Here is a 23,674-nt window from a genome sequence, read left to right as displayed (position 1 = left end):
ATAAACTCTAAAAGGGAGGGGGGTGAATCTGATTGGTCCACTTGATATCGATGGTTCTACTTTTGATGATCCTGCTCAGATAGCAAACAAACTGAATGAGTATTTTGCATTTACATTCACACATGAGGAGTTATTAAGGTTTGAAAATGCCACAAGGTTATCAAATTGTAACAGGGTGCTTAATGATTTTGTAATAACTGAGAACACAATGGAGCAGAAATTGTTGAAGTTAAACATAAGAAAGGCACTTGGGGTGGATGGGATCTATCCAGTTATATTAAAGGAGGCAGCAAAGGAAGTAGGAAACTCTTAGCCATAATTATGAGAGTCCATGGACTGGAGATGTGCAAATGTGTCCCCAATTCACAAAGGGGGACAAAGGGTGACACGAGTAATTACAGACCAGTTAGTTCTCCATTATTTTACCCGGAACAAAAGTTCCAGGTAAAATAATGGAGTCACTGGTTAAAAATGCATTGCAGGATCATCTAGACAAGACTGCAGTAATAATTGAAACACAGTATGCGTTTGTTAAGGGAAAGTCTTGTCTGACAAATTTGATTGGATATAATGATGTGGTTACAAAGGAACTGGATGCAAAAAATAATTTTGATATAGTAGTAGTAGTGGCATGTGATGCAAGAAAGTAATTGTATGAACTTATGCAGCATCAGTCAAAAAAAAAATCACATCATTCCCTCCAAATGCCTGTCCAGTTCCTCCTTAAATTTATTTAACCTATCAATTTCCACAACGACAGAGGGAAGTTTGTTCCAGCAATTAACCACCTGCTGGCTAAAGGCAGATTTCCGCACATCTATTCTACATCTGTGTTTTCTTAATTTGATTTATGCCTCCTTAGGTTCGTAATCTGAACAAGTGGAAGGATCCCGACAGAATTCAGTGTGCTCAACCCATTCAAGGCCTTATACACCTCAATCAGATCACTGCGCAGGTGCCTAGTCTCCAGCCACTGCAATTTGCAGAACTTAAGCCTCTCTTGCTAAGAGGATCCCTTCATTCCCCTCACCAATCTTGTTGCCCTTCTCTGTACACGCTCAAGCAAATCTACATCCTTCCTAAAATGAGGCCTCCAGACCTGTATGCAGTACTCAAGCCGCAGCCTGACCATTGGCTTATACAGAGGGACAATCACCCCCTTCTCCCTGCTAGCAAAATTCCTATATATCATGACAAAAACCCCATCACCTGCCCTGGCTGCCTGTCTGCATTACTCAGAAAACTGCATATCTGACTGCACAATTACTCTCAGGTCTTTTTCATTTTCTACCACCTTAAGTGTAGTGCCACACAGTTGGTACGTTTCTCTGGGATTACTTCTACCCATATGCAGTACTTTGTATTGGAGTTTTGCCAATTGCAGCAGCTGGAGACTAGGCACCTGTGAGGTGATCTGATTGAGGTGTATAAGGCTTTGAATGGGTTGAGCACGCTGAATTCTGATGGGATTCTTCCACTTGTTCAGATTACGAACGTAGGGTGCATAAATTCAAATTAAGGAAAGATAGATGTGCGGAAATTTGCCTTTAGGCAGCAAGTGGTTAATTGCTGGGACCAACTTCCATCTGACGTTGGAAGTTGATAGGTTAAATAAATTTGAGGAACTGGACAAACATTTAGAGGGGAATGTTTTGTAATTTTTTTTTTTTTTTTTGGCCAATGCTGCATAAGCTCATACACTTGCTTTCTTGCATCACATACCACTACTATCTGACATGCTGGTAAAATCAGACTTTCTGCAATCAAGTGAGATTTCTTTTTTTTTTTTTTTTGTTAGCCACCAGTCCAGCTACTAAATAGCTGGCTTCTTGTGCTTTATCAGATATTTTTGCCATGCTATAAAATTCTGTACCTTTTCCTAGTAGATGACTGCAGTCTTTTAAAATACTTCATACTTTTAGACAATATATTCTCGTGTTTTGTAGAAAAATGATGCTGCAATTTACTCGGCACCATTGATTCATTCGACAATTTTGAACCATATACCACACATAAAGGTTGAAGACAATCCTGGGTACCAGTATAAGAAAATTCCATCGCCAAATAATCATGTTTGACAACATGTTTTTTTCTTTTTTGATTTTGATGGTTGGTCCTTTTTTGTTTTTGTCATTTTCTCCAAGTTTGTTAACAAATTGCCTCTTCTGATTTTCTTTCACTAAATATTTGTCCATTGTTAATAATTTAAAAAAAAATTAAAGTTACTTCTAGAAACTATACAATTAATTTAAAATACCTGTTCTATATGAATTAACTGAATATGACATTTTACAGGTAAAAACACAAAAACTACTTTTAAAACACAAAGGAAATTTCTTACTATGCTGCATACAAGTTGAACTTAATTCGTAGTCCTAAGCTTTACGCCCATATATACAACTGCAAAATGCACTGTGGGGTGCCTGGGAGAGAATTTCTCGTGATAAGAATGGCCCAATAAAGGTGAACAATTCTAGTACTAAGAACCAAAAGGTGAATAAAGGTGAACGGATCTAGTACTAGGAATTAAACGTGACATCACATTGACTGCTGGAAGGAACTCGGATCGGTGCAGTGTAAATAAATGAAATTTTTTATTTTTATTGTTTATTATTATTTATTTATTTTTATTTTTTGAATTTTGCCCTTCACACTTGAAGCATACTTGTGATGCACAGGTTGAGAAGCAGTGGTTTAACTAGTCATATAATCCATTCAAACAAGAAGTTCCTACAACAACTTATCTTACCTGGAACAATTTATAATCAAATAATGAAGTTATAAGGATATAGATATATTCAAACAATTATATAAATATATAAATAATAAATAATCACATTTATGTAGATTGGCTTTCATTCAACCTACATAAATACATATCCTACACGAATAGGTGTATATAAGTGGTAAGTCATTCTCATCACGTTCTTGGAATCGGTCTCATCACAAAAAGCAGACATGCTAGAGGAAAACGGAAAACAGATTTCGAATATGCACCCAAAGATCTATCTAGGCCACATGTGTGTGTGTGTATATATATATATATATATATATATATATATATATATATATATATATATATACAGCAGACTCTTGATTAACCGGGATCGGATTAACCCACTTCAAGGCTCAAAATTAAAAAAAAAAATAAATAATAAAATAATCAACCAGAAATCAAAAAATTCAAGTAAAAGCTAGAATAGAAGATATAAACATATTTTGCAAATCGTAAATAAGCGACAAGTGGCATTATAAGTCGTCATTGGGAGATTAGTGTACCTATTATCTTGCAATCCCCGCTATCTTCATATCCGCCGCTCAAAGAAAAAAGGAAAAAAAAAAAAAAAAGAGAGAGAGAGAGAGAGAGAGAGAGAGAAACCAAATGTTTAGTTTGTTTTAGTGCGTCCCGTCGATTGTTGTGTTCCATCGCAGTGCAAAAGGACAAATTTTGTTTCGTTATTTATGTCAGGTATGTTGGAAATTTTTTTTTTATAGTTAATCCCCCCTCCCACCCCCCATTTTGTTCAGAAATCATGAAAATGATGTGTAAATACGAAAGAGTTATGTTTTTAGTTAAACAAAAACTTGAAAATTATTCAAAAGTTTGAAAATGGTGCATTTTAAATCTCTAAGGAATCATTATTATAAGGATGTATCAAAATGGCCAAACATTAACAAGTATCACACAGAATTCAGATTTGTCAACAATAATATAGTAGTAATATGTTACTAGTCATTCCCGAGGTACATAAAACTCAACGAAGTAAGAAGTCCTGGAATGTATCTCTTATGTATGTCGGGGACTTTTGTATTTTTGGATTAACCAGGAAATTGATCATCCGGGATTTGTTTTTTACCATCGATCCAGGAAAATCGAGAGTCTACTGTATATATATATTTATTTTATTTATCTATATTTTTTTTCTGATGAATAATACTTCTGGACCTGTGATATTTATGTACAATGAATTAATAAATAACAATAATTATTTATGTATGATGTTTGTTTTAGTTTATTTTGACTTATTTAGTTTATTAAGGTTGGCAGGGTTGTTAATGACTGTAATGATAGTACACTACTGCAACAGGATCTGGAAAAGTTGAGCAAATGGGCTTGGAGGTGGCAACTGAAATTTAACATTGACAAATGTAAAGTACTGCATATGGGTATCAGTAATCCCAGAGTAACATACCAACTGGGTATCTACACTCAGGGTAGTGGGGAATGAAAAGTACCTGGGAGTAATTCACTGCACAATTACCCCCAGGAATTGCCTGCACAATTACCTGGGTAATTGTGCAGTCAGATATGAAGTTTTCTGAGCAGTGCAGACGGGCTGCAAGAGTAGCTCATGGTATCTTGCCAATGATATACAGGAATTTTGCTAGCAGGGATAAGGAGGTGATTGTCCCCTTGTATAAGGCAATGACTGGCCAGGCCACACACCTTGAGTACTGCATACAGGTCTAGAGGCCTCATTTTAGGAAGGATGTAGAGCTGCTGGAATGAGTACAGAGAAGGGAAATGCGATTGGTGAGTGGGACAGTGGGTTGTTGTTACAAGATAGGCTTAAGTTCTGCAAATTGCAGCATCTGGAGACTAGGCACCTGCAAGGTTATTTAATCGAAGTGTATAAGGCCTTGAATGGTTTGAGCAAGCTCAATGCTGCCTAAATTTGCCTTTAGCCAGCAGGTGGTTGATAGTTGTAAATAAACTTCTTTCTGTTGTAGTGGAGGTCAACAACTTAAATAAATTTAACTCAGAATTAAACAAACATTTGGAGTGAATGGATGGGTGAAATGGGAAGGGTTTTTTTTTTTTTTTTGGTCAATGCTATATAAGCTTGCTTTCTTGCATCATGTGTCTCTGCTAATGCTAATATCATCAACAAAAATTTGTAGAAGAATATGAGAAATATACCTCAATATGATACAACAAAACAAAACAAAAAAATATATATGCAAGAAAGGTTTTTATAATAGGAATATTTCAAACCTACCTACAGAATCATAGGCAGATTGTGCCACCAGAACCTGGAAATTTTCTGGGTCCCGGTTGCTCATATATCCCTTGATATGTCTTTTAGGCTAATTCAAGATTGATAACGATATCCAGAATTTCAAAATGTTGGCAAAACTGGCATAAAAAATGTTTGGGTTACTGGAAAGTTTTCTATAGTTTTATGTTCATTTATTTCAATAAACTCTTATTTTGACCAAACTTTATATGGAGTGCAGTTTCTTAGAGTTCTTTTGTTATAGTCTGAAAATTATGCTGCTGTTGTATGATCTGCACCTCAACAGTGCCACACACACACACTGTAACCCATCATATCAAAATTCTGGCCTTGTGACTTGATGGCAGCTGTAATGGCCAACAGTATTGAAAAATGTGTTGCAGTGCAAATGGAAGTCCATGTTGCCACTGGTTTCTAAACAAGTATGTGATATGGAAATGAGCGAGCCAGCTTTGTCTGCCATGAGCACCTTACATGTAAGAATACTACAGTGTGACCTTTTGCAAGCTCAAACATATTTCACTGCAGAGTTCAAAGTAATGTTCATTCAGGAACACATTACAACAGCAATGTGTTCCTGGGTTTCCACCACACACAATCTTTGGTCTTGAATTTTGTGGTGGAAACCCAGGCAGTATCACTGTGTAAGATAATCAGGCTAATAGAGCAATTTGAGATCATTGTGTTTATCGTTAGTGAAATAGGTTGTTTATTATTTTCTTTTTAGTCTTGCACTTAGCATCAAACTATTGGATGCATCATTGGATAAGCAGTTTGCTGAAACATGTAGTGAACAATTAAGTTACATATAAGCAAATTCTTAAAAATTTTCTTATTTTTATTTACATTCAAAATAGGTAACTTGTATGCCAGTTAATTTAATTCAGGCAAGCTACTCTAATATTTTATGATTTTCAAGTATGAATAATTATCTGCATAGTGGGGTATTGTGCATTGCTCTTGTGATCATTAATTTTTTTCTCCCTTTCAGCATTCAGCAGATGTTCTCTCAGCATTTGGAAGTTTTAAACTAGATGACATCAAGTCAGCTAAGTGGAAATTAGGAGAGTCATCACCCACAAGCTGTGGGAAATCAGTATATTTTGCTAAATATCTTACTAGTCAGAAGGTACATTCTTTAGCACTACATAAGTTTTAAATATTTTCAAATCTGGCTTATTAATTAAAACTCATCCTTAATATTTGCTGTTTAATTTTACATCAATTTCTGCCTAGAATATAAAAAAACAAGTTAATTAATGTACACAGTACATTACATTTCAGTTGTATTAAAATTTTTTTCTCAAATTAACTGAATGTTTTCTTTTTCTGCATTTAATTTCAATGATTATAACTTTAGAACACTGATGAATTTAGGAATTCCTTATGTACCGTAATTTGAAGTTTAACCCTTCACGGAACATTTTTTTCCAGAAAATGTGCCGTAACAGATCAACTTCTTTTATTTTACAGATTTAAAGTATGCATCATGCGAATACCCATTGTATAGTTTTTTGTGATTTTTATTAATTTTTTCCTAGGAAATACATGGGACTAATTAACCCATTTGGACTATCCCGAGTTATCTTGTGTGAGCCAAAAAGTGCAAATTATACAGATTTTTTAAATAAATTAGCGCTTGAGCTAAAGGAAAGGCACAGAAAAAGTCTTCATTATTCATTATATAAATAAATTTAAAAAATCAAGTGGAATGCAAAAGCAGTAACCTCCCGCCACAAACATAATCGTGAACTAACTACATTCTGACATATGGCCGCCACAAGTGGACAGGTGAGGTAAGTGTTGCAGTGAGGTAATGGGTGGCAGTTCAAGAGGGTGCCGAAATATTTTTCGATATTGTTTTTGTGAATTATTTTTGTGGGTTCAGTATTCTGTATTTAGGACAGCAAATTACATTTTGCTTGCTGGTGGCACAGGAATGTACGCTACTGTTCTGACATTGCTGTACAATATAGCTAAAATGAAAGCCAGTCGTCTGCTGCCAGGCGTAAGAAAATCCTGAGAAAATGATTTACTCAGGATTTACCTGGCTAATGCAAAATTAGCCAGGTAAATATGTTTCAGAGAAAATATGTAAAAATTACCAGAGAAAATATGTTTCAGTCCTAAATTTGGAAGTATTATTGTTTGCTTTGGATAATATTGTATCCTGAGATATTTTGTGTAGTTCCAAATAACTTTTAAAACTAAAAACGGGATATCTTGAGATAATACATGAAGGGGTTAAAATAGCAAAAAACTTAATTTACAGTACTCACCTCATATAATCTGTTTTAGTGTAATGAAAGTTAAGGAAGAAGCATGGTTGTGTGAATTAGAAATTTAAATGATATAAATGGAACATAATTATTGCATGGTTGTAATTATGATTACAATTTAAAAGAATTAAAGTAATTAAAATACTTGCTCAAGAAAGAGAGGTGCACATCCAGTTTCTTGGTTGTCATATATAGGACCTGTGTGTTAACACTGATAGTTGAGTAGCAAATAAGAAAAGGCTAATAGTTGTGAACGGACAACTTTCGAACTTTTCATCTTCAGTTAGCATTGTGTGGTAGAGAACGTGAAGTATTTAAAGAAAGTTTATTTCCCGTGATGCAGTTCAGTACATGTGGAAATTTCATGTGTGTTAAGTTCCAAATGGGGGACAGGTTTATGAGGAGTTTAGCGTTTAATACATTTAATGAAATGTATTGCCAAAACCATTCGATAACAAGAGCTTCATACTGAAGAATTTTGTAATTGGAGTTCAATTTAATAACTGTAATTGCCAAATCAATTAACCGATCGTGATTACAGGAATGGACATGAGTGAGTTCTGTGTGTGTTTGGTTGGTGTTGAAATGATAATACGCACGTGTATTAGATGTCTTGGAGGTGCAAAATTTTACCGTAGTACTTCCTTGTAACACACTGTACAGTCCGATTGGCATCTTATCAAGTATATGATATAATTAAAGTTTTGCATTAATACTTGTGTGTCTCTTTATATGTATTGAACTTAGAACCCAGTTTGTTGTATGATGAAAATGTCAGCGTTGTATCTGTGTTCGTGAAAACTTGACGAAGACGTTTAGCATATTGATTATGAAAGGGAAGGACAACGTGAGTTCTTGGTTTCTTATTGCGGTTTGTATTATTTGAGTTGTTAATTCTGTATTCAGCTTTGGAGATGGTTTCTTTAATTCATTGTGGTGGGTATTTCCTAGTTATGAATTTCTCTTTGAGATATTGTAACTCTACAGATAAATCCTCATGTGTGGAACTGTATTTAATGGCATTATGAATTTGATTGTAGAGAACTGCTCTTTTGATGCTTACTGGATGGTGTGAATAAGAATTCAAATATTTACCCATATGTGTGCTTTTCCTATAGATTTTAGCAGTGCTTTTTTTGTGACAGTACGCAACGGTACGGCGTACCGGCACCTTTATTAACAGTGACGTGTGACATTTGGATGCAATGCACTTTGAAATTTATAATATTCTGTAAATTTTTTCACATGTTTACCTACTATTCAAATAAGCTTAAAATGATTTAACTAAATTTGCATTTTTTGCTGTCTATTGTTAAGATATTTTCTATGTAAAACTGTATAACCATTTTTATAATTCTAAATTACTCAGTCGGACCTCTGTTTAATTATTTTGGATTCTCCTTGGAAGTTACATTTAAAATAGTTTTGGTTGAGGGAAGAAAATTTTCATATAGCGAACGGATTAGGAGAGAATTAACTTGGTACGGCTTGTTTGCATTTCTTACCTTCAGGCAATTGCTGCTGCGCGAATTAAGAGAACTGAAGTGATTAGTATTGTATAACTTAGCGGTACCTGGTAAAACCTATCCGACCACCTGTCCCACATACGGAGAAGTCGCACTGGTCAAGAGTGAGCAGATCAAGGGGTATTCCCAATGGGCTCTGGCCCACCTTCTACTGCAGTGGTGTCCAACCTTTTCCAGTACTGGGGCCATATTCAAAAAAATTCGAAGTTTCTTTAGTGTGTTATATTTTTGATATCTTATTGCATGGAAAAGTAAAATTGAAAATATTCAAAAATTTAATTAAGTACAATACACAATTACATTTACTGAACAAAACATTTAATGAGAAAAATTTTTGATAATAAAATTTAAAATGCTGTTTAATTCACTTTCCTAGCGGGTCGTAGGTTGGACACCTCTGTGAATCAACTGAAAGCGCCCCGTTCGAGAATTAGAAAAGTGATTTTCTTTTACCCCATAAATAATCATCTTATTTTGCGGAAGTGCGTTATCCACATTTTCCGAAAATTTTCCCTATCTCTGTTTACACTTTACCTGAATATCCGAATGATACCGATATCTTGGACAGTTTCAAAAAAAAAAATTAATTTAAGAACTAGTGACAATACCGATGACGAGAGAAAGTAAACGAGGACAACGAAGGTATTAAACCTTCTAAACATGAATTGTTGGCATTTGATGAAAATGAAGTTAGAAAATTGTCAATTAGAATTAAATGCAATTCGTGGATTTCGGGGATACCTAATTGATAAGAAGATTTCCGAAGAACTGAAGCATTTGATGAACGCTCTGAGTACGATACCAATTTCACCAAGTGAATGTGAACAAGGATTTTCAGAAATAAATCTGATCGCCAACCAGCGCTTCGTTAATGACAAAAACAGTTTCTTCACTGCTGTTTCTTAAAATTGTGGGCCGTCTGCTGACCTGCTGCGATCCAGCAAAATATGTCGATTCGTGGCTGCTTCGGAAACGTCATTCAGCAACCGATACAAAGAGCAGGAAAAGAAGTCAGCATAGGGTGCCGGATGAGAACTTAATAAAAATTTGTAATATTTTATAAAAACTGTATTATGAAATTATTTTTACTTATTTTACTCACATTTTACTTATTTTTTATATACTTGAATAATAAATTTATGCTTAATAAACTGTGTTAATATACTTAATTTCTTGTTCTTCAAAAAAAAAAAAATTACTACTAAACTAGCAATATGGGGGGGGGAATTAGAGTACTTTTCATATCCTTTTAATTTTCAATTTTTCCCGATAGCAAAGACTGGCACCTATTTTTTTACAAAAAAAGCACTGGATTTTAGTGGCTAACCTTGTTCCTGTTTTGTATATGGTAAGGTTAAGAAAGTTGATTTTGTTCTCTGTTTCCACTTCGACTTAAGTAGAAACAGAGAACAAAATGTACTTAAGCCTCTCATGTATGGTATTGAATGTGTTAAGAAGAGTATCAATGGTTGACTTGTTACCTATCAGTAATATGTCATCGGCGTATCTCATGTATAACTTGATGTTTGAGGGGACCAATTGGAGTACTTTTTGTTCAATTGAGGCTAGGTAGATCTCAGACAAAGGGGCTGAGATTCCCAGGCTCATGGGAAGGCCGTATATTTGTTCATAAATCCTGTTTTGAAATCAAAAATGTTTTGCAAAAATTTAGAGTGTGTAACACCAAACAGGTCTATGAACCAATAACTTCTGTCTCCATTTCAGATAATGATATTTTAGCATCATTTGATGTCGTTTCCCTATACACAAATGTACACATTGAGTCCAACCACACCAAGAGAAGAAGTTCAACTTGGAAGACCAAGTGCAGGCCTTGAGACAGTTACTCATTACTGATGACACTTTAATTAAGTGTACAAACTTAAATGTAAATAATATCATAGAACTTACATCGCTTCTATTAAATGCGAAACATTTTCGGTTTCAAAGCAGAATTTAATTGATTCGGCAATTACAGTTATTAAATTGAACTCCAATTACAAAATCCTTTAGTATGAAGCCCTCGTTATCGAATGGTTTTGGTGATACACTTCATTAAATGTGTTAGGCACTAAACTCTCCATAAACCTGTCCTCCATTTGGAACGTAACACACGTGAAATTTCCGCAAGTACTGAACTGCATCACGGGAAATAAACTTTCTTTAAATACTTCGCGTTGTCTACCACTCGATGCTAACTGAAGACAAAAAGTTCGAAAGTCACCCATTCACGACTATTAACTTTTTCTCATTAACTACTTAACTATCAGTGTTAACACACAGGTCCTATATATGACAACCAAGAAACGGGATGTGCACTTCTCTTGAGCGAGTATTTTAATTATTTTGTATTTTAATTTTATCGTCAGAGTAGGACAGCTTGTGACTTGTGTGTTGTGTGTCTGTGTTAGGCTACTTGTGCTTGAAATATTACTGTGCTTATGTAAATACCCATGAGTTCTAAACGAAGTGCATCTAGTGACATGCCAAGAATGTGTGGATTCTAGATAAATGTCGAGAAGGGCTTATATGTGCAGCCTATGGCCGCGTATGTAAGCATTTGTTTGGTATAAATGAAAGTACCGTATGATATACAAGGAAACAAGAAATTGAAATCAGAGAGACAGTGCAAACTGGTGGAATTCTTATTGCTAAATACGTGGCTTATGTACGTGATAAAGTGATGTTAAAAATGGAGAATGCACTGTTCATTTGGATCGAAGACCAGCACAAGAAAACCATGCCTGTGAACATTGGTATGTTCTCTGCTAAGGCCCTTGTTCTTTCCAACAGATTTAAGCAGCAACTCCCCTATACCAGCAGCACCGCAGAAACCACTTTCATTGCCAGCAAAGGCTAGTTCCAGAAATTCAAGAGGCATTCACTCCGTAATGTGCAGATTACAGGTGAGTCTGCTTCAACCGATCATGAGGCTGCTAGGGCCTATCTTGCACAACTCAAGAAGCTCATCGAGGAGAAGGGATATAAACCTGAACAAGTTTTCACTGCCAATGAGATGACATTATTCTGGAAGAAGATGAAGAAGATCTTCAACACCTATATAGCTGTTGAAGAGAAGAAGGCTCTAGGATTCAAGGCAGAACGAGATCGGGTTACATTGCTAGATTTCAGCAATGCTGCAGGCCACGTGACAAAGCCTGACCTAATTTTCTGCGCGAGGAACCCAAGAGCTCTTAGAGGACATAACAAGAATATACTGCCTGTGTACTGGATGACAAAGGACCTCTTTCAGAACTGGTTCCACCACTGCTTCACTCCCAAAGTCAAGGAATACCTGGAGGAAAAGGGGCTTCCATTTTAAGTCCTCATGCTGGGCATGTCCCAGGACGCTCAAGCGACGCACTAGACCAGTGGTCGGCAAACCTTTTTTTGGAAAGGGCCAGATCGTAAAATTTTTAGGCTCGGCGGGCCAGGTAGCAAGCTCGAAGATATTTACATGGGTAATTCTACTCATAGAGCAACAAAAAAAAAAAAAAGGTTCAAAATCTTTTTATTAGGAAGTGATATTTTACATAATATTTATACACATGCTGACACTTACAAAAAAATGAATAAAATATTTCCATTTATTAATAAACGTATTATAGTACTGGTTACATTTTGTACAAATGCGATGAATGTAATTGTTTTTTCTGAGATAATATTTCATCATACTGGAGTTCGAAGTTAGTACTTCCTATCATTAAAGTTGTTTTCAAATGGTCATCCGTTAATAATGATCTGTATTGCGATTTTACATATTTCATTTTCGAAAATGTCTTTTCACATTATGTCTGTATTTGGTACTCCCAAATACAGATATAAATCCCTGTGCATATGATTTTAATTGACCGTATTTATCTTCTGAAAGATATTTATAGAATTGGGTTAGATCCATTTCTTTAAAAGCTTTAACACCTTTAGCATATCATCATTTTGCAGATCAATCACTTCCAATTGAAGGTCTGATGGAAGCTCCTCAATTGTACAGCCAAATGGATTTTGAAATATGGAAATGTCTTTGCACTTGCATGAAGGTCCGAAAAACACTGTTGTAACTGTAGTTTAAGTTCAGAAAATATATCTGCCGCGAATTTTTTTGGGAATGGGGATTTCACTAATATTTGAAATTTTTTACAGCATGGAAAATGGTCAAACTTGGTTAATGTGATTTGTGTTTCAAACAATGCAAATTTTTGACGATATGACTTTACGATAGAATATGTTTCACATATGAGCACTGTTTTCCCCTATAATTTTAAGTTAAATTCGTTAAGATATCCCACGATGTCTGTAGCAAATGCTAATTTCCATAGCCATTCATTGTTAGATAATAGTGGTTGTGGGCAGTTTTTCTCATTTAGAAAAATTTCTATTGCTTCTCTGAGTTCAAAAAATCTCAATAAAACTTTTCCATTGCTGAGCCATCGAACTGCTGTATGGTAGGGCAAATCAGGATATTCGACTTCAATCTCTAATAAAAAATCATGAAACTGACGATGCTTAAGTCCACGAGAGTGAATAAAGTTAACCGCTGACACAACTGGTTCAATAACACATGACAGATTGAGGTGTTTTCCACAAAGAGCCTGCTGGTGAATAATACGATGAATTACCAGAGGTTTTGAACATTTAGCTTCTTCACAAGCCTTAAAAATTTGTCCAACTAATCCTTTCCACACATATTTTTACCACCATCAGTTGTGACACATTTTAACTGATTCCATTGCAAATTGTACTGTGTTAGCGTTTTCTCGACTTTCTTGAAGATATCTTCGCCTGTAGTTGTTCCATGCAGACTATTCATAGAAGCTAATTCTTCAGTAACCTCAAACTCATTATTGACTCCTTGAATAAACAGCAACAATTGGGCAGTATCAGTAATGTCTGTAGACTCATCAAGAGCCAAAGAAAACCACTTGAAATTTTTTGCCTTGTCTTTTAATTGACTCTTGATGTGGCTCTCGATGTTCTCAACTCTTCTAACAGTTGTTCTCGTCGAAAGATTGACAGATTGAAACAAAATCCGTTTTCTCTGGACACATTTCTTCGGCTGCCACAAGCAAACATGATTTAATTAATTCACCATCGGTAAATGGTTTCCCTTTCTTGGCTAATAAATGAGCTATTCGTAAGCTTACTTTAGTTACTGTTTCATTATCATTTTTTATTTTAAAGAATAAATTGCGTTGTGATAATGCATTACGTTTTAAACTTTCCAATTTTAGCTTCCGTTGATTTTTCTGTGAGTTTTGAATATTGTGCCGCGTGCTTAGTTTGGTAATGACGACGTATATTGTACTCTTTTCACACAGCTATTGTGTCATTACATAATAAACATGATACTTTGTCATTTATTTCTATGACAAAATAATTCACACTCCATTCAGCTTTTAAAACACGACATTCGAAGTCCACTTTTCTCTTCATATTTGGTCTTGAGAGTGACAGGGAAATGGTGGGTAATAAATAGAAGGGAAAAAAAGATCGCAGAGTGCCGTGACAGACAATACCACGTGTGCCGCTAATACAAAACTGAGAGAAATGCCGGCAACACTTGTTCTGCGGTAGACGACAGAATGCGAATATGCGACGCCAGTAGCGCCACGTGCAGTCATTATTCTCAACTCGACTATCGGCTATTGCACCGCGTAATTTGATTTATTTTTAATTTTTTTCATGTAAAAAACAATATTAACCTGCGGGCTGGATTAAAAAGAGGGGGCGGGCCGGATTTGGCCCACGGGCCGTAGTTTGCTGACCCCTGCACTAGACTATGCAAATGAAGACATAGAGGTGGTCTTTCTACCCCCCCCCCCCCCCCCAACGCTACCTCCCTTATCCAACTGCTTGACTCTGGGTAATCAAGGCATTAAAGGCCAACTATACAAAGAGGTGTATGGACTGAATCATTGAGCCTATGGAACGTGATGACAACCTCAATGTTATTCAGTTTTGGAAGGACTTGCATGCCATGAAAGGTGCACATGTTGAAGCTGTTTAGCATTCTGCAGCATTGATTCTATAGGTAATAAAACTTTTTGAGCTACACTTTCATATTCCGTAAGCAGTTTTATTTTGTTGTTTCTGGTTTGAAAATTATAGGTCATGGAAACCCCTGACAATAATTTAGAATCACCCTATATATTATTGTATGAAAGTGACACAAATCAATTATTTACTTAACATATTTAGAATTTAAAAAAGTATGCATTTCATTTATTTGTGCAGTAGTACAGGTGTGTGGTGCAAGAAAACAAGCTTATGTAGTATCAGCAAAAAAAAAACACCCAGATTTCACACATTCATTCTCTCTAAAAGTTTGTCCAGTTCCTCTTTGAATTTATTTAAAATATCAACTTCCACAATGGCAGGTGGAAGTTTGTTCCGGCATTCAACTACTCTCTGGCTAATGACAAATTTCCACACATCTGTTCTACAACTGCCTTTCCTCAGTTTGAATTCATGCCCCATCACGTTTGTAATCTGAGCAGGAGGAAAAATTCCATCAGAATCGATGGAATTTTTCATCTCAACCCATTCAAGGACTTATATACCTCAATCAGATCACATTGCAGATGCCTAGTCTCCAGACGCCTGCAATTTCCAGAAGCCTTTTTTGGTAAGAGGACCCTTTCATTCCCCCTCACCAATCGTGTTGCCTTTCTCTGTACTTGCTCATGCAACTCTACATCCTAAAATGAGACCTCCAGACCTGTATGCAGTACTCTAGGTGCGGTTTGATCATTGCCTTATACATGGGATAATCAGATCCTTATCCCTGCTAGAAAAATTCCTGTATATCATTAACAAGACCCTATGATCCACTCTGGCAGCCCATCTGCACTGCTCAGAAATTTCATATCTGACTTCTCCCACTCAATCACCCTTTTATCAATTGTGCAACTTGTCCTTAATACCATTCTCTTCCAATTTGTACTGTAGTCTTCCATGAGCAACAGTATCAAAACTTTCCTGAAATCCAAGTATACGATATCAGTATTATATTTTGCATCCAGTTCCTCTGTAACCATGTCACCAAATTTGTCAGACAAGACTTTCCCTTAACAAACCCATGCTGTGTCTGAATTATTACTGCAATTTTGTCTAGATACTGCAGTGCATCTTTAACCAGTGTCTCCATTATTTTCCCCGGAACAGAAATTAAGCTAACAGGTCTGTAATTACTCGTGTCACCCTTTGATCCCCCTTTTTTGAATTGGGGATAATTTGCACAACTCCAGTCTGTGGGGACTTCCCCTGAATCCAAGTATGCTCACATAATTATGGCTAGGGGTTTGCTTAATTACTTTTCGGCCTCCATTAATATAACTGGATAGATCCCATCCACCCTAGGCGCCTTTCTTATGTTTAACTTCAACAATTTCTCCTCCACTTTGCTCTTAGTTTTTGAAAAATCATTAAGCTCCCTGTTGGAGTTTAATAAGCTTCTATTATTACTAATTCTTCATGTGTGAATGTAGATGCAAAATACTCATTCAGTTTGTCAGTTATCTTAGCAGGATCATCAACAGTCAAACCATCAGTATCAAGTGGTCCAATCAAATTCATCCCCTTCCTTCTAGATTTTATGAGTACAGAAGTCCTTGCTATTTTTCTTAGCATCCTTTGCCAAAGATTTCTCGTAATGTGCCTATACTTGCCTATCCTTTTGAATTGATTACAAATTAGCTTATATTTACCACAGGCTTCTCTGTCACCTGATAATTTTTATGCATCCTGTGCATTTTTCTTCTCTACCACAAGTCTCATTAGTTCATCAGACATTCATTTAGGCCGGAACCTTGAAAAGTATTTCTTGATTGGTACGAAAAGACTAGTAGCTTCCATAGTTAATTCCTTGAATGCTTCCCATTTAGAATTTGCTGTTGGTAACATCATCATTTGCTATTGGTGTACTTATTAAGAACTAAGAAAAGTATGCATTTCATTTATTTGTGTACTTAAAGAGATTTATTAGCAACTTATGTTTTAGCAAATTTATATTTGGTTTGTCTCTTTTGCAAAATTTAAATCTAACGAAAGTTTTCATCGTTTTGTATAAAATGTGCACCAATTCCACACAGTAGCACTACTTGATAATTGACAACATTTCTTGATTCCATATTGAATCCTGTCATCAAGCCTATTCAGAAAATATGACTGCTGTACCTGATGACAGAATGTGATATAAAATACAGATATGTTACGAAATTATCAGGTTGTTCTGTTGTCTGAGAGTTTAACTTATAGCTCAAAAAATTGGATCAATTGCAAAATTCATCTGTGAAATTTGGCAATATATCATATATGTTTTGTAATAGTATTATCCTATTGCATCATCCATCACTAGCGGTCTCTGCAATGATGTCACTTGCCATACATGATTGCATCACCCTAACGACAGTGCATATGGACTGTATTTATACTGCCCAGTATTTATACTCCCCAGTATTCTGTGCTATATCAGTGATTGAGTTTTCACAATTAACATTATGAAGGAAAAGTATTGTTGCTGCTGCTGCTGCGTTGAATGCAGATGGACGTTCTATGAATGAAATAGCTAAGAGGATTCATTGTGATCAGTTGACAGTGGCACATTTTTTATGAAAATTATTAGAAACTAGCAGTCTAACAGAAGAAAAGAAAGTGGACATCCATGAATATCTTCTACAGCGCAGGACAGATTTCTGGTTTCTTTGAGTCCAAAACAAAGATTCTCACTGATAGATCTCAAAACAGCATGGGAGAAGGATACAGAAGTAAAGGCAAGTACTGCTACAGTATGTTATCACCTTTTCTCATCAGGATCAGAAAAAGCCGCTTTGGATGCAAAAAATGAAAGCCCAGCATTTAAAGTGAGCAAAAGAGCATGCTGAGTTGGCCTGAGGATAAGTGGAAATGTTATTTTCTCTGCTGAATCAAAATTCAGCTTGCATGACCAGCTGACTGTTAGACAAAGAGGAGAAAAATTTCATCCTGACTGTATTATTTCCACAGTGAAACATTCTGCATCTCAAATGATACGGGATTGTATTTCACACAGCAGAGTTCGTTGTCTTGAAATTGTGAACGGTACAGTGAATGCTGTGTACAAGGGTATTCTTGAGACAGAATTACTTCTGTCTCAAGAATTACTCTGCTCCCTGTCATAGAGCCAAAACCATAAGTACTACTTCATAAAATTAGCAAAAGTTTTAACATGAAATGTCGCACTCTTGCTTAAAAAATGTAATTTATTTCACTGACTTTACTGTTCATGGGTGCAAAGATGACTGCAGGTTAAATCAATTTGCACAATCACATGGCCTAGGAACGATCCAGACCTCAATTCATTTGGAAGTTGTAGAACAAAATGGGTGTAGCAGTAATGCAAAAGAAACCAAAAACACTTAGCAAGCTGCAGGAGACATTAATCAGTGTTTGGTATCATAATATTTATCATAAGACTGCTCTACAGGAAGCAGTCTTATGATAGAAAGGTTGCAAGAGAGTTTGCTGATACTATCAAGACAGCATTTGGAGGGTTGGAAAACTGGCAGCTTGGGGTGGGGGAGATTCACAGACTAAAAGGTTAAAAGTTGCCACGGGCAGAGGTGAAGATGATTATTGTACTACAGTCTGTCCTCGTATAGCACGATAGTTGCGTTCCTAGAAACCCTCGTGCAATGCAAAATCGTGCAATATAAACAACAGGCCCTATGGGAAAAGTAGGGTTAGGTGCCGACCACCCAAGATTGAACACAGATTTGGAACCAAAACATTACCAAACACAATAAATAATCGGGTAATTTTAATCGTTATAAAATACTTACGTATTTTATAACGATTAGAATACGTAATAAAAATAATATTATATTATAATAAAGTATTTTTAGTATTTTTTAATACTAAAAAAGTATTTTTTACGGATAAAATACGTATTTTATTCGTAAAAAATTTATTATATTAAATAAAATAGTCGTAATAAAATACTTACGTATTTTATAATACGTAAGTATAAATTATAATACTTAAGTCGTAATAAAATATTGCTAATGCTTTTGCTTATATCGTAAGCAAACTTGCTTTTTGTTTGATTTTCTATCTAAAGAGATGACAGCCGTTCCATCTCTTCCAATTTCTTTGTGTCTTAATCTAATGGATTTAATTACACTTTGAGTTGTTCCCGCTATGAAAGTTGTTTTTATTTTCTCCGCATTCTTTGTAATTCTCCGCGTTGCCTCATTTAGGTCTGTAGCACGTGCAATATCACATGGTCTTTCATTTCGCTCAAAGCGTTTCACAATTTCATATTTTTTCTGTATCGACAGAAGCGGACTGGCCATAAGCCTTACGGGGGAAACCACGGTGGGCCGGAGGCCGGTGTGATTTTGGCCATAAACCGTAGTATGAGGCCACTACAAATTTTCCCGGGTAAGAATTTTTGACCCAGTCCGCCTCTGTTTATCGATATTGCTTCTTTTTTTTTCTCTCTGAATCTGCAGTGTCTTAGCCAGGACGCTTCCTTTTCACACCTTTTAAGTATTTTACTAATTTTTAGGGAATAAAGCACAATTACAAACGAGGTGGCACGCTTGATACACAGAAACAAAGCTGCGCGCGTGTAGCAACTGAATACACAACACCGTAAAGACCGAGATACACTATTAACACCTCACATTTTACTAAAGCACATTTCTGGGGGTTACTACCATAAAACAATAAAAACAATTTCCAGTTGCGTTTCTGCTAGTGGAATCTGTTATAAACTGGTAGTAAACTCCATCTAATTGCATTTGGGATTATATCGATAGCTGGAATTGTTGGTTTTTACGTTATTATGGTGAAATGTGTTTCCCCTTCACTGATATAAAACACAAATACATTTTCAGAATCTTCTTCGTTCCTATCGTGTTGCGTTCAGTTGGGGTGATTCCGCATTCGACTGCCATTTCTTGTACACACAAAGGCGAATCGTGTATAAGCGAATTCGGTTCGTGTTATATAAGATAACGTTCCCCTATTTATAAATCGTGTATGATCGAATTCGTGTAATGCAAACACGTGTTATACGAGGACCGACTGTATTTCTATTAGAATGAGCAGAGGGGTGCTGGGGGTTTCAGGGATTGATCGCAGTCATCATGAAAAACAAATAAATACTGTGTTGGGTAACTAAGAATAAGAATAGGTGCATATATATTTGCATGTACACGAATGCAAGAAGTACAGTAAATAAATTTGATGTGCTGGTCAAGACATTAAAGGTGTATATTGTTGGAATATCAGAGACATAGTGTCACACAGTTATTAGGAATGCAGAATTGGAATTTGGGGAGTACAATGTGTATAGACAGGATAGGAATGGAGGAGGGTTATGCTATTAGTTAAGAAACACATAAATTCTAAAGAAGCGCATCCAGTTGACATGGGTGGACAGTGCAGTGTTGAGTCAGTTTGGTGTGACATAAGCACTGGGAAAGCAAAAATAAGGGTAGGAGTGTGTTATAGGTCTAATGACTTTAATGAATACAATGAACAATTTTATAGAGACAGAGTGGGCTAGTAAATCAGAATGTCTTATAATGGGTATTTTAACTTTCCAGATATTGACTCGCACACTAGCACGATTTGTGGATTTATTGGATTGTTTTCTGCAGCAGCATGTTCGAGAGGCAACCAGAGCAATCACTGCATTTTTCTGCAGTGATCATTCGAGTATTAATTATTTGCAGATAAAGAAACCACTAGATGGCAGTGATCACAGTGTACTGATGTGGGATTTACTTAAAGATGTAACTACCATCACGGGTAAAGGAAAGAATGCAGTCACCTTTATGGAAGCATAAAGGTGACTGCAGTGGTCTCAGACAGTTTAAATTCTGTACAGTGGGACCAATGATGATGTTACCAACAGCAAATTCTAAGTGGGAAGCATTCAAGGAACTAATCATGGAAGCTACTAGACTTTTCATACTGATTAAGAAATATTGTTCAAGGTTTAGGCTTAAATGGTAGTGAAATGAACTAATGAGACTCGTGGCAGAGAAGAAATGTGCATGGCAAGCATATAAATTATCAGGCGACACAGAAGCCTATGGCAGATATAAGCTAGTCTGTAATCAAGTCAAAAAGGAGATTAGGCAAGTGAAGGCAGATTACGAGAAATCTTTGGCAAAGGATGCTAAGAAAAACAGCAAGGATTTCTTTACTTATATAAAACTCTAAAAGTAAGGGGATGAATCAGATTGGTCCACTTTAAATCGATGGTTCGACTGTTGATGATCCTGCCCAGGTTGCTGAAAAACTGAATAAGTATTTTGCATCTACATTCACACATGAGTTAGTAAAGAAGAAAAATGCCAGAAGTTTATCAAATTGTAAGAGGGTACTTAATGGTGTTGTAATAACTGAGAGCAAAGTGGAGAAGAAATTATTGAAGTTAAACATAACAATAGCATCTGGGGTGGATGGGATCTATCCAGTTATATTAAAGGAGGTGACAAAGGAACTAAGCAAACCCTTAGCCATAATTATGAGAGCATCCTTGTACTCAGGGGAAGTCCCAACGGACTGGAGATGTGTAAATGTATCCCCAATTCACAAAGGGAGACGCAAGTAATTATAGACCAATTAGTTCTGTTCCGGGTAAAATTATGGATTCGCTGGTGTTAAAGATGCATTGCAGGATCATCTAGACAAGAATGCAGTAATAATTCAGACACAGCATGGGTTTGTTAAGGGAGAGTCTTGTCTGACAAATTTGATTGGATACTATGATGTGGTTACAAAGGAACTGAATGCAAAAAATAATTTTGATATCATATACCTGAATTTCAGGAAAGCTTTTGAGACTTTTGTTGCTCATGGAAGACTATAGTACAGATTGGAAGAGTATGGTATTAAGGGAAAGTTATACAATGGATAAAAGGGTTGTTGAGTGGGAGAAGACAGAGTGGTAATCAGTGGACTCTGTTCTTCGTGGACTAATGTAATTAGCGGAGTCCCACAGGGTTCAGTGTAGGGCCCACTGTTATTATTATTATTATTAGCCATATGGTGCATGGAAGCCTGAGGCTTATGATGCACTGGCCAAAAAAAAAAAAAAAAAAAAATTCTATTACCCTGAGAGAGAGAGAGAGAGAGAGAGAGAGAGAGAGAGATTGGAATCACCAAGAAAGAGAAGATTAATGATGATTGCCAGCTCAGGACCCAGGGTGTGCCAAGCCCATACTCACTAGATGTGAGCCCCTGGGGATCTGTTTGTTTTGTATATTTATCAGTGATATTGATGAAGGTATATCAGGCTTAGTGTCAAAGTTTGCAGATGGTGCAAAGGTTGGCAGGGTTGTTAATGACAGTAATGGCAGTGTGCTACTGCAACAGGATCTAGAAAATTTGGGCAGATCGGCCGAGAAGTGGTAACTGTGTAGTGGTAGCTGAGAAGTACTGCGTATGGGTAGACATAACCTCAGAGGAATGTACCAACTGTGTGGCACTATACTTAGGGAGATAGAAAATGAAAAAGACATGGGAGTAATTGTGCAGTCAGATGTGAAGTTTTCTGAGCAATACAGACAGGCTGCCAGGGCAGGTCATGGGGTTTAATCAATGATATATAGGAATTTTGTGAGCAGGGAAAAGGATGTGATTGTCCCTCTGTATAAGGCCATGGTCAGGCCACTCCTTGAGTACTGCGTACAGGTCTGGAGGTCTCATTTTAGGAAGGATGTAGATTTGCTCGAGCGTGTACAGAGAAGGGCAACAAAATTGGTGAGGGGAATGAAGGGATCCTCTTACCAAGAGAGGCTTAAGTTTTGCAGCGGCTGGAGACTAGGCACCTGCGAGATGATCTGATTGAGGTGTATAAGGCCTTGAATGAATTAAGCACGCTGAATTCTGATGGGATTCTTTCGCTTGGTCAGATTACGAACCTAAGGAGTATAAATTCAAATTTAGCAAAGACAGTTGTAGATTAGATGTGTGGGAATTTGCCTTTAACCAGCAGGTGGTTAATTGCTGGAACAAACTTCCATCTGTCATTGTGGAAGTTGGTAGCTTAAATAAATTCAAGGAGGATCTGAACAAACTTTTAGAGGGAATGGTTGTGTGAATTTTTTTTTTTTTTACTAATGCTACATAATCTCATATGCTTGCTTTCTTGCATCATATGCCTCTATTACTATTATTATTTCCCAGGAATACGTTCAGTACCTTATCCAGTTGATGCCACAACAATGTTCAACAATCATCAAAGCAAGGGGTGGGCCAACGAAATATTAGTATGCATTTTGTTGTGTTATTTGGTTAAAAAGCTGCCTGTCATTCTTAGTATGAGCAAAGTAATGAAAAAAATCACTGCTTTCATAGAATTTTTGTTATTATATGAATCACAAGAGAAAAGTACTTATTTTATTGTACATTTACCCATAAGCCATAAGAGTGAATTTTTCTGCAATTAATAGTTTCATATGTGTATTGTTATTACACATATGAAATTAATGATTTTGTAATAACTGAGAGCAAAGCAGAGGAGAGATTGTAGAAGATAAACGTTAGAAAGGCACTTGGGGTGGCTGGGATCTATCCAGTTATATTAAAGGAGGCTGGAAAGGAAGTAAGCAAACCCTTAGGCTTAATTATGAGAGCATCATTGGACTCAGGAGTAAACGAATTAACTCGTAAAGCCGAGAATTACCTGTATAAACAAAAGATATTTATTAATAGTTAAGGCAAAGCTAAGTAATATTTGACAGGTGCTCTCAAAATATTCCAAAATGAGCATTTGCTACCTTTATACAACGGTTTTGGTAAACACCACAATTATGGCTGAAATGTTATCAGGAGCCCTCAGTTTGCTTCAGTTTAT

The 23,674-nt window shown here is 36.2% G+C and overlaps 1 protein-coding gene across 1 annotated transcript in view; it reads left to right on the top strand.

Moving 5' to 3' along the window:
• Hpr1 (THO complex 1-like protein Hpr1) overlaps positions 1-23,674 on the top strand; it is a 384,568-nt gene that overhangs the window by 172,043 nt on the left and 188,851 nt on the right. Inside the window, exon 10 of the mRNA XM_090373371.1 lies at positions 6,010-6,147. Coding sequence (XP_090229497.1) covers positions 6,010-6,147 — 138 coding nt within the window. The remainder of the gene's footprint in view (positions 1-6,009; positions 6,148-23,674) is intronic.

This window comes from Mastigoproctus giganteus, chromosome 5, assembly GCF_048544385.1.
Source record: "Mastigoproctus giganteus isolate SK-2022 chromosome 5, ASM4854438v1, whole genome shotgun sequence".
In the NCBI taxonomy this organism is placed as follows: Eukaryota; Metazoa; Arthropoda; class Arachnida; order Uropygi; family Thelyphonidae; genus Mastigoproctus; species Mastigoproctus giganteus.
The sequence above is the reverse complement of the archived record's forward strand: the minus strand, read 5'-3'. Positions and strand labels throughout refer to the sequence as shown.